This window comes from Populus euphratica, unplaced genomic scaffold (genome assembly GCF_000495115.2).
Source record: "Populus euphratica unplaced genomic scaffold, PopEup_1.0 scaffold224.1, whole genome shotgun sequence".
Lineage (NCBI taxonomy): Eukaryota > Viridiplantae > Streptophyta > Magnoliopsida > Malpighiales > Salicaceae > Populus > Populus euphratica.
The window spans coordinates 237,520-252,946 of record NW_011500106.1 but is presented as its reverse complement, the minus strand read 5'-3'; the positions used below and the strand labels follow the sequence as shown (position 1 = coordinate 252,946).

The following is a 15,427-nucleotide window of genomic DNA, read 5'->3' as shown; positions in this document are numbered from 1 at the left end:
AAAAATAAATTAGAGGGTAGTTATGATTTTTTTATTGTAGGGCTAAATTGAAAAGAAAAATAACTTTAACAAAAAAAATAAAAGAATAAGGATTAAATTAAAAAAATAATACATCATAAACTTAGATTAAAGGATAAAATTGAAAACCAATAAAACTTTTATAAAATAATCAAGACAAAAAATTAAAGACAAAAAGAACAAGGACTAAGTTGGAAAAAAACAAAACATGATAAATTGAAATTGAAGTACTAAACCGGATACAAATAAAATTGTATTAAAAGGTCAAAAAATAAAATCAAAAAATCAAAAAAATAAAAATAAAAAATAAAAAATAAAAAATAAAAAATAAAAAATAAAAAATAAAAAGGGTTAAGTTCTATTTTCTAGAAAAAGAGAGGAAAAAACAAAGGCTTGTTAGTAATAAACTCTCACACATCTACCAACACGCCTTGCATTAACCAAAAAGAACACAATGACCCTTCTAATGATTTAATAGAAGTGCAGGATTGGCCACTATGAGATACCATGATTACCTCTCACGGACTTACAACTTTTTTATTTTTAAAATTAATTAATGAACTTGAATAAAACCAAACTACCTCTAAATATAAAATTAACAAAAAAAATATAGTAAAAGACCAAAAGACCCATGTTTTATTTTTGCAGGTTCAAAATGCAAAGTTTTCTTTTTAATGTATTTTAAAAGTTGAAAAGATTTAAGCACCTTTGCCTAATAGCTTTAAAAATTTAATCTAAATAGTAATAAAATTATTTTACTGTTCAAAATAAAAAGGAAAAGTCCATGTCAACCTCATGACAAATTATAAATGAAGAAGACTGAAACTCTCCTACCCATAGCCTCTTTTTAAAAAATGTTTTTTTCATTGAGGGTTATAATAGTCATAGAATATAATAAAGGTGTATCTAGAGTCTTTGTTAATAATTCAACACCCAGGAGGCTATACAGAAGACGCTTTTGGCCTGTTGATCATACACATTTCTCAAAATTTTCTTTGAGCGTTCATGAAGGATCATCGAAACATCTATTGTACAAGATAACAAAACCCTTCAGGAACAATTAAATTCACTTATCATTTGAAAATTTAGAAGCAATACTTTTGTACGCCATGTCAACTTCCTCCTCCGTCATTTCAATTGTTTCATCGCTGTCATACTCTGCTGCATCATCACCAGTGACGGCGTTTGTCCTTTGACTAATCCCACTTTCATCACTCTTCAACCTTCGTTTCTTACTCTTTGAACCATCTAAACTGCTAAGTTCTGCTTCATAGATTTCTTTACATGCCTTGGCCTTCCTGCAGAGATCTTCCTTTGAAAGAGAAGATGAAGCATTTCCACCATCTACAAGCTTTACCATCTCCTCAACTGCTTGAGGGACAACATTCCACTGATCTGTTATTTTCCGGACATCCTAAGCAGACAATAGTGACAAATTTTAGAGCGGTATTTATAAATGTAAGCCAAACTAGAATCGATAGATGCTGGTAACATTAATACCTCTTGGTAATATCATAAAAAAAATTAAATTTTTTTTCTTTTTTATATTATTTTAATGCTTTAATGTAAAAATAATTTTTAAAAAATTAAAAATAGCAATATCATAAAAAAATTTAAGTTTTTTTCTTTTTTATATTATTTTAATGCGTTCATGTAAAAATAATTTTAAAAAAATTAAAAATATATTATTTTAATACATTTACAATAAAAAACATTTTAAAAACCAACTATACTTCAAAAAAAAAAACTTTAAATAGATTTCACTCCCAACTAGTACAAATACTTCAAAAAAAAACTTAAATAGATTTCACTCCCAACTAGTACAAGGATTGAACTGATGATGAATTTCTGAAGGGAAATCCACTATCAGTTCTGGAGAGCACAGTTGTCCTGAAGGAAGAGTGATGAAATCACGATCCTGGTGTGCAGAGCAGGACAAATGACCTGCCCCCTTCCCTTGGGTCTAGAATGGAAGTGCAATATAACCAAAATCTACAAAGGGTAACAGTGCATGCAATGCAATGCAATGCTAGCATTCAACATAACTGAAAAACATTTATAAGTAAATCATCCAAAAAAGTATAGAAAGAGTAAATGATCTGCCAAAGCAAGGTGGTTTAAGCAAACTGTCTACGGAAAAAAATTACAACTATTTAGAGGACCGCATTTAAAAATCACAATGAACTGAAAAGCCAAGTGCATTTTTCTACGAGCAAAAAGCAAAAACATCAGCATTACTAATTAATCAATTTATAGGATTTGCCTTAAAATATCTTCACTCACCACGAGAGCAGCCAGTATTTTCAATGGAAGGTGATGTGAATTAAATCAGAATAAAATTTACTGTGGATTTGAATAGTGTCATTGTCTGTGAGAAGATTATACCTGATTTTGTTCAAGGAAATCTATGGCATCTTGTAAGCAAATTAAGATGCCTTCTGCAGCTACTTGTTTAATCTCACTTGGCTCTGGCTGTTGAAAAGGAAAACTAAAATCAGGTTCCTAGAATATATTCTGCACAACTTGCACACAAATAGCTAGAAACGCAGCAGGGTTAGGCATGTTTTGACCAGCTTAAAATAATGATGAGTGAAACACAAAGCTACCTTCATATTCATATGTGACACATCTGCTCTAAACAGATTTCATTTTTTCCCACATTCAAGAAAACTCCCGGTGAACCAAGAAAAGCTTTTGCCAGATCAAGTTGTTAGATGTCACTTACCTTTTCCTCTTGACTCTCCAGCCATGAGATGGTTCTATTCAAATCGTCAATAACCCACTCCTTCACTTTAGAAGGAGAGAAGCACTCTTTAGTGGGATTAGATGCTCTAACCTGAGAAACATGTGTCACAACAAACAACTAAATACTGGTGGCAGATGTAAGAATTGTTGAAAAAGAATTAAAATGTCACGTATATACAAAATTTCTCTATCATACTGGAATGGTTGTAATGCAAGTAAGGCTTGTTGCAATTCCCTCATCAGAACACTAGTATACTACACTAACCTTGTAGGATGCAGAAGCAGTTGGCTTTGAATGCAACCCACTTTTGACCTGTTTCTCAGATTTTCTAGGTGGGGATGCCTTTTGATCTGAATTGCAAGCAATCTTTGTGTTCAGACTAAATGAAGGGAAAGGGGGGTGACTCCCAAAACATAATGTGGAGAAAATATCAAACACATAGCGAGTGTTTGTTTCTGTGGTTTGCTTCAGCTTTTGAATTAAACCACAAAAACAAAACGTTTGGTAAAATATAAAACGTTGTTAACTGTGTGTGGGACCTACTATAATTTACGTTTGCGACCTACTATAATTTACGTTTCAAACGCAGGTTACCTGAAAGCAGCATCAAGCTGCTTCGTATTATCCTTTGTCAGAATCATGACAAGAATGCATAAACAAGCTATTTGTTCAATATGCTAAAAGCATTCAAGATGTGTGATACTGAGAAATAAGACTTAAAAGAAAGTTTATCCCTTGACAAAAATATTTGGAAAAAGGATAGAGATTACATTACCACTGCCTCTTTCGTGAGAAGTATTGGATATCCGCCAAGGTTTCCCAGCATGCATAAGATAACTATCAATCTCAACTAGCTTCTTTTGGCTGTAACACTCTAGTATCCATTCCTGTGGCAAACACACAGCAAACAAAGCATTGCATCAAATTATTGCTAAGAACCAATAAACAAGGTATGAAATGGAATATAAAAATGAAAAGGCTGCTGATTCAGACACTGCAAACGCATATACTAGATGCAGCAACAACCTTCTTAACAATGGTTCCACAATCCGTCTCAACTTGTCGGAACTTTGGAGTATTTGAATATGCACAAACCAAGAGAGTGCAATCTGAGGTCCAGTCTGGTCGATACTCCGCTCCCATTTCTAAAGCCTGGGACCGCAATGTAGCACGCTCAGGGTTAACAAACCCGGACAATACAAACACCACACCATCCTGCCAAATCAAAGCATACATTATAATCATTATTAATAAAAAGAAGTCAAATGAAACACAAAAGTCACATCATTAAACCCATCAATGAAGCCATGAGCAATACCAGAAGTGTAGATTGTTCATCTTCAGCAGAAGTTGCTGCTGCCTTCTTCCCATGAGATTTATTCTCATTGTCTTTAGAACTCATCCATGAAGGAAGATTTCGCTTTTTACTACTACCCCCTTCACCACTTCTCTTTGAATCCGACATGATTCAAATTAAAATAATAATGATCTCTCCCGTCTCCTTCCGCTGCACAAAAATCTTCAATTTCTCCGAAGCATGTATATATGTTTTTTGCTATCAAAATCAGAATCTAACTGGTATTGTAAACATGTACTTGCATGCTCAATTTGGACAAAAATAAGCACAACCAAATCACAAACTCCAGTAATTAAATCTCCTTGGCAACTAATGGACAGATAAAGAAAACAAAACTAGTGATTTTGGAGAGTTAAAGACAAAAAAAAGGAATAATCGAACTTACAGGGCGAGATAAGAAACTATCTTTTCTTCCTCCTTAGTCTTTCCTGTGTCCGCCAGGCCCCGCAAAGAATTTGGGGGTCTTAACTTTTAGGTGTTTTTTATTTCTTTTCTCGTGTCACTCCTACGCAAGGAATATTTTCAATACAAATATTAAGTATCTGGTGCATTTAACAGCGAAGTGGACGTGCCGGAGTGGTTATCGGGCATGACTAGAAATCATGTGGGCTTTGCCCGCGCAGGTTCGAATCCTGCCGTCCACGCTGAATTTAATTTTTAAGTTAACTTTGAAAAAATTGTCTAAAACAAAGGGGCTCCACTCTCCATTGGCGTAAACACGCAAACCATCCCGCTCTGTCTTTTCGAATCCAACGACTAAAACTAGCCCACCCACATTCCACTCTGTCTTCCACTGTCTCTGCCTTTTTTTAAAAAAAAAAAAACGATGAACTTGGAGGATCCTCTGCAGAGATACAGCGGATTGTCTATCTTGCACGGATCGTTAGGTTCTCTTTCGAAGCCTCCTTGTGACCCCGATCCTCATCAAGATGATGATCTTCTCTCCGCGCACAATTTCCTCAAATCCCTGGTACTTCCCCCACTCTTTCCTTTTGTTTTAGGGAGTATTCTTCACTTATTCGGAATATTCACTTCAATTTTTCATTTTCTTATACAGAATTTCCTCTATTTTTATAATTTGTTCTTCTTTGTCTACTCGTCTAGGTTTGAAGTGAAAGCGCCTGGCTAACATTTTTCTTCAATTTTAGCCTAACGAGATGCGGCGTTTTTCCTTACTATCAGCTTTTGTTTTTTCAGAAAGGATTTCTAGGCTCAGATTATAGGGTTTTATTTGTGGAATTTGAGTGTGTTTACTGCTGATTTCCTTTTATTTTTTCCTGAGAAATTGTAGCATTTGTTCCCATCTGTTGTAATTTTGTGAACTTTGTGCTCAGTTTAGGCTTCTAAGAAATTTTAAGTTTTTATTTTCTTTATTTAATGTTTGTTTATTATAAACTTGGATTTTCGAATTCACTAACTTCTTGATAATGTGTTTAATTTACAGCCTGTCAAAAATTCTGATAAACTTATAGAGCAGGCGAAAAGTATTTTAGATGCTACTTCAGGACTTGTCAATGCGGACTTGGCAAATGATGCAATGCCTGAAGATAAAATTGAAGTTGTTGTTCAAAAGGCCGCGGAAAGTCCCCGGGCACGAAGACCGGGTTTAGGGCGTAAGCGTGCTCGGTTTTCTTTGATTCATAATTCAAGGTAAAACCAGTTTACATCTCTAAGAAAATAGAGTGATAGAAGTAAAAGGAGGTTATTGTTTTATAAAGAATAATATAAATAATATATTGGATCTCAAAGCTTGTCCTTTGACATAGCGGAGTCTTGTATTTGATGACGAGTCAAATCCCACTTCTTTTATTTTATTTTCTAATTATAATTAAACTTAATTAATAATAAGTGGACTTCTATAAACTTCGAACCTAAAACTTAAACTTGAGAGAGTGTTTTAGAATATAATAACATAAATCATATTTCGAGGCCTAACCTGAAAGCTTATAGATTAAAATGGTTATTTGATATAGCTGGTGTTTAATTTACATTGAAGGTGGTTTTATTGAGTACTAAATATAATTATTATAATTGTCATGTCTTGATTTGCAGTCAACCTAGTGTTATTTTGGAACCAACTTTGGATATGGATAACCTGAAAGACCCAGAGCAATTCTTCTTGGCTTTTGAAAGACTTGAAGGTCACTTGCACATTGATTGATTGATTGTTGTTGTTGTTGTTGTTAAGTTTTTTGTATTGAAAGAGTAGCTTATTATGTGATGATTGCCGTCCAGATGCTAAAAAAGAAATGGCAAAACAGACAGGTCGTGTTTCAATTGGTTCCAATCAATCCAGTATGGCAATGGCTCCACGGCCTCGTCGACCTGGAATGCCTGGGTAAGATTAATGTTTATTTCTTGTTTTATATAAATGGCATTATATTACCTAGCCATTTCTGCGTGTGTTTCATCCCTTTTGTTTTTAGCTTGGCCATATCACACAGCATTTTTCTACATTTCAGGAGATCTAGGACAGTTAAATATCAACATCTCTATCCAACCATGTCCTTCCAGGAAACTTCTATAGAAGACATTTTTAGTCCATCTAATCCTGGCTCACAACAAGAAACAGTAAGTCAAGCTGTTGCATTACAACTAATGGAATCAACAAATGTTGCCTTAGAAGAATCAGAACTAGCTGGTGAGTGGCTTCTTGTTCAGGAACAAGGTTGATCAACTCTAAATTGATTCTCTCCTCTTTGCAGCTATTATGTACAATAGAAAATCCGGCATTCTTTTTCCTGGATAAAATGCCTGGTAACATTTGTAATTATTTCCATGTAGTGTCAATGGCCAAGGCTGAGAAAAGGGTAGATAAACTTCTAGATGAGTTGCTTGCCTGTGATTGTGAAGAGCTGGATGGGGATGGGGCAGTCACTTTGTTACAGGACCGCTTGCAGGTCAAGTCACTTGGCATAGAGAAGTTGAACCTCCCTGAACTGCTTTATGTACAAAGGACCAATTTGAACGCATTGGGAGGGAATTTGCCAAAGCCTAGGAATGTGTTATCACATATACATAATTTACCGAGAAGGACTTCAACTCCTATGAAGCAGCAAATTGCAGGAAATTCTACTTCCAGTTTTGGCTCGCCCACTCCACCAAAAAGTCAACTGGCTTTGCTAGCATTATTGAGGAAACACATACTACATTCAAATCCACCAACAAATCCAGTGCTGAATTCTCTAATAATTGAAGAAGATGACACAACAGCTGGTAATAGTAGTCCAACTGAGGTGGCTGTTAAAGCTCTGAATGACAATTTGACAAGTCTTGGTTCAGGTGGTGATGTTCGTCCTAGCAAATCTAGTGCTGAGGTGGAGAATAGCAATGTTGGTGTGGATAATGGAATCATGTATGAATATTCAAGTCAGCTTGGTGGTGATGCGGATGTTCAAACAAATGGGCCAAATGAACTGGAGGACATGGTGAGTTTCCTCTTCACTAGCTTATGCATTGGCATTTGCATTTTCTGAAACTCCTGATCAGAATCTTACCTCGTGAGGTTCTACAATGCAGGTAGAAGATATTCAGCAGAAAGCTGTAGATAAATCTCTGAACAGCAATTTGAGTAGTCTTGGTTCTGGTAGTATTGTTTGTCCTAGCAAAACCAGTGCTGAGGTGGAGAATAGCAACATTGGTGTGGATGATGGGGTCATAGATGAGAATTCAAGTCTGCGTGGTGGTGATGTGGATATTCGAACAAACAGGCAAAATGAACTGGAGGATATGGTGAGTTTCCTCTTCACTGGCTTATGCTTTGCCATTTGCTTTGTCTTGAAACTCTTGATCAGGATCTTACCTCATGAAGTTCTGCATCTGCACAGCCTGATGACACAGCCATGGAGTATTTGAACCCACGGGATCAGTTTGGTATGACAATCTTTCTCTGTTTTCTACAAGAAACACACTGGTCAGATGCAACTTGCAAAATGATAATTGCCTAAAGTGTAAGTTGGTGTTAGTTTATGGCTGAGGCCATAAGATTATTACCTATTATGGGGCCTTTACAGTGGGCGTTGAAGGGGATTTGGAGATAGCCTTTCCTTCAGCATTTTGCATGAAGTGGCTGTTCTCAAAAGTAAACCTGCACCTTGGTGGTTACAGAAAAGCAAAAACATTTAGACGTTGAAACACACTCCACACAAATTAGTGATTTTTATAACTCCATCCTTGGTATACCCCATAAAAAAGGCAGCAACATACAATTTGAGGGCATATGTCACAATTGTATTCTTCCACAGGGCCCCCTAGCAACTCCTTTAAGGTTTATTAGGTCTTATTCTCAATCACTAGTTTATTCAATGGCAATCATGCGTGAATTCTTTTCCATACCTGATACTCCCACCTTTGCCTTTTCTTTTTCTTTTTTTGCTTTTCTTTTGTTTGTGTGGGTTTCATATACTTGAAGTGAGTGAAGACTAAATTCACCATAGCTTTGAACAATCAAAGAGTTCATTATGTTGTAGACTATGGATGTGCAAAGCCATTTTAATTAATGCAAGGCAGATGATTTGCATGTCTGGGTACCAGAACAGAAGGAAGTTTAGACGATGAATGTATTTTGTACTGTGAAGAAAAATGAGAAGTTTACCGAATGAATCATGTTGACTTCAGTTCTCAATCGATTACATAATAAGGAGTTTAAAATTGTAGATATTTATTAAAATTCTGCATGCATTACGATTCTCTGATTTCTCTCTCCTTTTCATTTACATGATTGATTGTTGTGACATTACTATGTCCTTTCCTTTTTTCTATTTCTGTGGCAGAACAATTAAGTGCTGCATTTGTTGAAGACCATGCAATGGATAGTTGTCCTGCAACCCAAGACAGGGACCTAGAACAAACCAAAGCCAGCACCCTGGAACATAATAATGAGGTTTATATTTCTTCTTGTTCATTCTTTCATTGAATTTGCTGCTTTTGCTCACTTGTTATGATTTTGGTGAGTGCCAGTGGTATTTTAATGATCAGGGAAGGGATCATGTTCTTCTGTTGGAAGTTTGTCTTGAAATTTGTTATTATATCCTGTGGAACAGAGGGTGGAGGATCCTCCTGTGGTATCAACAAATAAACTAAACAAAGAAAAATCATGTACAGCCAAAGGACGCAAGAATAGATCACTCTCTAGGAGGCAAAGCCTTGCAGGTGCTCACTGTTGCGTCAAACGTACCATCATCTGGCTCTCTTTCTCTCCTTTTCCTCTCTCAAAGTTATTGTGTTGACAACTTGATACATATTGTTTCCATAGCTTCTGGTACATCATGGGAAACAGGAGTAAGGCGAAGCACCAGGATTAAATCAAGACCTTTGGAGTATTGGAAGGGGGAAAGATTTTTATATGGTCGCATTCATGGGAGTAAGTCTCATACCTTGTTCTGTGCATTTCAATATACAAGGAATTTGTTTTGTCATGATACTGTGTTGCATATAGTCGGACTGTGTTGAAATCTTTTATTGCTAATATGTTTAACAAATTGGTTCTCAAATTTTTCCTATGTTTGTTTGATGGAATGTTTTGTGTTGCCTCTCCATTTTTACGACTCTAATGTATGAAGAAGCATCACTTGTCTTTGATATTTAAATTCAAGGGAAACTCTTAAGCCAAGCTCGCTATCCTAAAATAAATTGATAATTCAATAATTTTATTTAATTTTACATTCTGCCGAGTGAGACATTTTTTTCAAAGGGATAATAAGCATATTGTTTATGATTATGAAATTTTCTTTTAGCAGAGCAGAATAACTGATTTATGGAGTTGTAATTATCTTTGAAGACTCCTTGCTTTTTGAAATAGAAAGTTGCAGCTACAAGGGGTGTTAAATAAAAAATGGACAGCAAAACTTTCATTTGATTTCTTCAGAATCCTTTTCATACAAAGCCATGGTGTCTCTTCATTTTATGACTAAAATCATGATTTGTTGATCAATTAAGTTATATCTGTATTGCAGGTTTGGCTACTATAATTGGGATAAAGTACGAGACACCCCAAAATGATAAACGAAAACCTGCTCTCAAGGTGAAGTCTTTTGTCTCTGATGAATACAAGAATTTGGTTAAACTAGCCGCTCTGCATTGAGATAGTTTAATCTGGTATTACGGACTGTAAGGATAACTTCTTTTTAGGGAAAATGCTAGTCAAGGCCATGTTTCTTTGCAATTTTGTCTGTGCAGTTATTGTGTAATTTGTCTTTTGCTTTGAATTAGCTGCTTTCTGGGGGAGTGGGGATTCGTGGCTTTTTTGGAAAGGATATCACACACCCATATTTGCTAGTTAAAGTTGCACAGCATTACGCATGGACTCTTATGGTATAGTCCCCCTCCCACATGACTATATCGTAATATCGTGTTCATTTTTGAAGTCAGCCTTTGCGGGAGGTGTGACGGACCTTAGGCCTCCTCATGCACCGCATTCCACATTCATGATAGGTGTGAGTGAGACCGGTGCTTCTCATTTTTTCACTATGTTAGCATGAACCGGTGGCCTGCATGCTAGAGTCGATACCATTTGTATTAGATAGTTCAAGGAGACATCGATAGCTGGGTCATTACAGCCCAAGAAGCAGATAATATAATTACTGAATAAATAAATCAAGGCCTTCCCCTCTAATTTTGGAAGGTGAAACGATTTCCCTTAGGTCTAACGTCCCACAAAATTGTAGCAATGCCTCCTTTTTCTTGACACAGATGACAAGTTTTATATTATTATATACTGCCTTAGCTTCTGGAGCCATCAATATTTCTTGACTTTGATTTTGATTTGTATGACTTGGTTTTCTTCTTCCGCTTAAATTGTGGCTGTGGCTCGGCCTTGATCCCGTGAGGATTCAAGGTCCACGATAGAAAATCTTATACAAAGTTGAGAATATATAAGTTTCCATTAATTTGAAATGTTCAAGAGTTACTGTACTTGCACTTCTTTGCTTCTTTATTCTGAAGAGGTCTCGGCATTCCTTGTCAAGAAGATTGTTAGATTAATTTCTGCATGGAATCTCTCTCATTGAACCCTAGTTCAAGAAACTGAAGGACTTGTAGGGTGTTTAGGAGTGCAAGTCGTGTGTTTTTTTTCCAACAATATATCAAAATAATATTTTTTTTTATTTTATTAGCTATCATGATAGGGATTTGATTAGCTAGAATTCTAAAATTTGAAAGCTGCGGTTTTCTTGCCGCTTATAATTTTGATGATGCCCAAGTAGTCCCTGCCTTGACCACTGGCCAGGGTTGCAACCAATATTTTTGGCGGTTCCCCAAGTTTCCACATTGGCAACTTGCATTCATTATTTTGAAGCATTACTGAGATAAACAGGAGGGAAGGAGGAGGAGGAGACACTGTTGTTATCGCGAAAAGTCATGTCGGTTGAATATACGGGAGATTAATTGTTTTTTTTTTATAAAAAAAAAAGGAGGAGGAGGTTTGATCAACGAAGGAATGTTCCACCACAACATTCTAACCATCTTCGAGTTGGGTAAAAAGACATGACTTATTCAAGCATGGAGGAATATTTTTATTATTAATCTCTTGTTAATGAAAGTGATTTTATTGATGCTTTTTTTTTTTTCTTGTAAAATGTATAATTTGCTTTGTCATTGAAATAAGAATTTAATTGTTAGTAGTTTCTTTGTATTTAATTTATTAATTTAACCATTATAAATAATTACTTGGTTAAGTCACATGAGATATCAAACAATTTATTAATTTAACCATTATACATTATAACAGCAGGGAGGGCCATATCTTTCTGTATTATACAAGGTTCAGTGGTACGTTTAATGAGTTAAAAAAAAAAAAGCTAAAGCATAGAAAATTAATTAGAAGCAATATTATTTATTTTAGAGTGTTTTTGGTTGCTTTTCAAGGTATTTTTTACTTAAAAATATATTTTAATAAAAACTTTTTATTTTTTAAAATTTATTGTTGATAGGGCATATTTTGGTTACTTTTGAAAGTATTTTTTACTTGAAAATATATCTTAATAAAAAAATTTTATTTTAAAAAATTTATTGTTGATATCAAAATATTTAAAAATTAAAAAAAATAAAAATCAGGAGAACACGTAGAAAAAATTTAAAAATTTAAAAAAATAAAAATCAGGAGAACACGTAGCCATTAGACTTTAAAAAAAAAATGAAAATACAGGACCGGTTGTTGATTCTTGATTATATTCTGGTGATTACTTCCGAACAACATTCCATTCATTTGTAGTCAAAGTCAAATTGTCAAAGCCTGATGGATGTGGGAATTTAACGTGGAAAATCTGGTTCTCTAAAAATCAGTCAGTCTCCATGAGAACTCTCACATCTCATACGTGCAAGGCTTGAAAGTTGTATCTTTGCAATTTCTATGAAGTAAGCTTTACTAAATTAATATTAGCGTTTAAAGTAGAAGAAGAAGAAAGTAGAAACCACGCGCATATAGTAAATTCGGTCTCTCCTCTTTATTTAAGGTTTGCGGGCTTATGAGGATGTGTGTCAAATAAATGTGTAACTGACATGGTCAAACATTGACATAGTAATAGTATAATGACTAATTGAGACATAAAATCTTTAAATTATATATTCAAGATAAGATTGTTTAGTCATCATGATACAATTGTTATTTTCAAATTATACAGGGATATATTGATTTTATTTTGGCACAATAGAATTACCTAGCTACCCCTAAAATAAAAAATAAATAAACTTATATTCAAGACTTTATAGTTTTTTAATTTTTTTTAGCATAATAATCATTTTTAAATACTAAATTTACTCAATTGTCTTTCAGGGCTCTTCCATCCTCTTATCATGGCTTTTTGGTTAATATAAAGATGACCCAAGAACAGTTTTGTGTTATAATAAATATTAAATATTCTCAAAAACAATACTTATCGGCATATGTCAGTCCGTTTAATGACCAAACATTATTTTTTATGACAGCGTTTGAATCATCTGGGCATTCGAACATGCTCTTTAATCAGTCAAACGGCATGCCCCTTCATTATCAAGCGAAGCGGTCAGCTTCCCTGCACATCCTCTATATCGAATATGGTTGGAAACTAACTAGTTAGTTAGAGAGAAGGGGTTTGAACAAAACCCCCAATGAAGTCGCCGATGGTCCCAGTGCAGTTAATTGTTTTTTTTAAAAAAAACTGTGTTTTCCTGAGTAGTAAGTGTTATTATTTATTTTTCTTCAGAAATAGTAAAATTAGGCTAATAAAACATATATAGTTGAAGTCAACAGTCAAGGCAGATGCAATTACGTTTGTCATCATGTCCCAATTTTCCCGATGATTTTAATGCATGAGGGATGACAAGCGAAACACATGGTGGAAAATTGGACCCAAAGTCTACTCTCCTTAGTTTCATACAATAATTGAGCAACTTTTTTAAAAACAAATATATTTTGAAATCAAAAATAAATTTTAAAAATAATTGTTATCGTACTCTACATAAAAAATAATCCTAAAACGTTTATCTTACTAGTTTATTTGCAGTGGTTGCATGGAAAATTCACACAGCTCAAAGACAAAAACAGAAAACACTTCCTCCTAACATGGATGATGTCTGCATTGGTTCTCTCTGTCGAGAAGAATATAGTTTTTAGCGAAGAATAAACAGTTCTTTATTTATAGACCCCCTAGGCCTTTTACCCTACCAGCTTGTACTTGGTTTTGTACCCGTGTTTGTTTCATCGAGGGTTTTGATAAAAAAAAAATTAAATATTTTAAAGTTAAAAAAATTTAATATTAAATAATAAAATTAAAAAATATATTATTAAAAAATATATTAAGATATTCAATCAAATAATTATTTGCGTAAATAAAAGATAAAAAAATCACAAATAAAAAAGAAACTGAACTACAACATAAATCTTAATTATAAAATAACTCAATAATAAATAATAAAACTAAAAAAATTAAAAAATATATGTATGATCAACATGCGTTAACCCACTAATTTCATGACCATGAGCACATAATTGAGATAATTCTATAAAAAATAAAAAAAATAAAGATCAATTCCTTGAAAAATTAATTGTTAAAATATGAAATTGAAAAAAATATATAAAAAAACCTAAAACATATAAAAATCAATTTATGCTAGCTTTCGAAACTCATGATTGTGATGATGAGATCAATACTTAACATGGAGAAAGAAAAACCTAAAAAACAACAAAGAAAATTTCTCAATAAAAAAAACATCAAAGCATGAAATTTTTTTTAAAAAAATTATTATAATAAAAAAATTAAGAAAAAAATTTTGAGTCAACTAGGGTTAATTCATTAACATCTCAACAATGAAAACATGATTAAGATAACCTCATAAATAAAAAAAAGAGCACAAAGACAAACTCTAAAAAAATATTGAAAGATGAAATTGATTTTTTTATATGAAAAAAATAAAAAATGATTAAAGTTAACAAAGTTAACCTTTAAAACTCTTAATAGTGGTCATAAGGCCAATGATGACTATGTAAAAGAAAAAAACAACAAATAACAAAGAAAAATTCTTAATAAAGAAATATTGGGATGAAACTGGAAAGAAAAGCAACAAAAAAAATCAAAATTAATCAAGATAAACCCACCAATCCCATGACCATTGGTATAGGATTTGGATAATCTAATAGAAGGGGAAGCAGAAAAAATAAAAAGTATGAAGACTAATTTTATAAAAATCAAATATTAAATAATGAGATTAAAAAAATAATTTATATAAAGAATCTAAAAGTATCAAATTCAATCATGTTAACCTTTAAAACTCATTCTCAATTAAAAAAAATATAAATAGATAAAATATAAAAAAAATACAATAAAAAATATCCAAAGCAAAATAAATATCAGTAAAAAACATAAAGGTCAAGCTTAACATTAAAAAAATTAAAATCAAAGAATGAGGGATGAAATTGAGAGAAAAAAAATAGTTAGTGGAAGGATTTAAAAATATCAAAAGAATAAGAACTGAATTTGATATAAAAATCAAATAAAGTTTAATGATTATGAATGAAATTAAAAAAAAAATAATTAAAAAAATAAAAAATAAAGTAAATAACAGTAAAATAATAATAACTAAAATAGATATGAAAAATAAATGATAGAACATTCTCATAGTTTCGCCAACTATTTTTTTATTAATATTTTATACATGTAAAAAATTAAATTACTCTTAAACTAGCTTAATTATAACAAAAAAATTAGCATAAAAAAACCCTTATAGGGAGCTTTATTTTTGTCTCTTCCTACGCAGATGAGTAATTTAAATATGTTTAGAAAAAATATATTTAAAATGCCCTTTAATACAAGTTTTCGTTGTCTTGCAAAGAT

General features: G+C 33.1%; 2 protein-coding genes and 1 non-coding gene across 7 annotated transcripts; 2 read left to right on the top strand and 1 right to left on the bottom strand.

Moving 5' to 3' along the window:
* Positions 1-913: 913 nt before the first annotated feature.
* Positions 914-4,594, bottom strand: LOC105109648 (DNA-repair protein XRCC1-like). Of its 4 annotated transcripts, none has more exons than XM_011004417.1 (8): positions 4,507-4,594; positions 4,083-4,271; positions 3,791-3,979; positions 3,540-3,651; positions 3,029-3,114; positions 2,744-2,854; positions 2,404-2,490; positions 914-1,432 (listed from the first exon to the last, which is right to left on the bottom strand). In XM_011004417.1, exons 2-8 carry the CDS (start codon positions 4,227-4,229, stop codon positions 1,085-1,087), a joined length of 1,080 nt encoding a protein of 359 aa, XP_011002719.1. In that variant the 5' UTR covers positions 4,230-4,271; positions 4,507-4,594; the 3' UTR covers positions 914-1,084. The 4 variants fall into 4 exon arrangements, with proteins under 4 accessions (XP_011002719.1, XP_011002720.1, XP_011002721.1 ...); XM_011004418.1 differs by having other exon boundaries at positions 4,527-4,579; XM_011004419.1 differs by lacking the exon at positions 4,507-4,594 and adding an exon at positions 4,394-4,466.
* Positions 4,595-4,683: 89 nt separating this feature from the next.
* TRNAS-AGA (transfer RNA serine (anticodon AGA)) lies at positions 4,684-4,765 on the top strand. The gene has a single exon. It is a non-coding gene; the product is annotated as a tRNA-Ser (tRNA).
* A 20-nt stretch (positions 4,766-4,785) lies between these two features.
* Positions 4,786-10,327, top strand: LOC105109647 (uncharacterized). 2 transcript variants are annotated; one of them, XM_011004414.1, is made up of 12 exons: positions 4,789-5,091; positions 5,566-5,771; positions 6,174-6,262; positions 6,357-6,459; positions 6,584-6,762; positions 6,906-7,549; positions 7,641-7,853; positions 7,949-7,994; positions 8,894-9,003; positions 9,164-9,272; positions 9,376-9,483; positions 10,076-10,327. In XM_011004414.1, exons 1-12 carry the CDS (start codon positions 4,948-4,950, stop codon positions 10,201-10,203), a joined length of 2,079 nt encoding a protein of 692 aa, XP_011002716.1. In that variant the 5' UTR covers positions 4,789-4,947; the 3' UTR covers positions 10,204-10,327. The 2 variants fall into 2 exon arrangements, with proteins under 2 accessions (XP_011002717.1, XP_011002716.1); XM_011004415.1 differs by lacking the exons at positions 9,164-9,272; positions 9,376-9,483; positions 10,076-10,327 and having other exon boundaries at positions 4,786-5,091; positions 7,949-8,071; positions 8,894-8,980.
* Positions 10,328-15,427: the final 5,100 nt, after the last annotated feature.

Excerpts from the sequence above, each read along its gene's own strand:
- LOC105109647 (XM_011004414.1), top strand. The coding sequence starts at position 4,948 with ATGAACTTGGAGGATCCTCTGCAGAGATACAGCGGATTGTCTATCTTG. Across the intron at positions 6,460-6,583 it reads CGTCGACCTGGAATGCCTGG|GAGATCTAGGACAGTTAAAT; the intron begins GTAAGATTAATG and ends TCTACATTTCAG. Across the intron at positions 7,854-7,948 it reads AAAATGAACTGGAGGATATG|CCTGATGACACAGCCATGGA; the intron begins GTGAGTTTCCTC and ends GCATCTGCACAG.
- LOC105109648 (XM_011004417.1), bottom strand. The coding sequence starts at position 4,229 with ATGTCGGATTCAAAGAGAAGTGGTGAAGGGGGTAGTAGTAAAAAGCGA. Across the intron at positions 2,855-3,028 it reads CTGCTTCTGCATCCTACAAG|GTTAGAGCATCTAATCCCAC; the intron begins GTTAGTGTAGTA and ends CATGTTTCTCAG. Across the intron at positions 1,433-2,403 it reads ATTTCCTTGAACAAAATCAG|GATGTCCGGAAAATAACAGA; the intron begins GTATAATCTTCT and ends TTGTCTGCTTAG.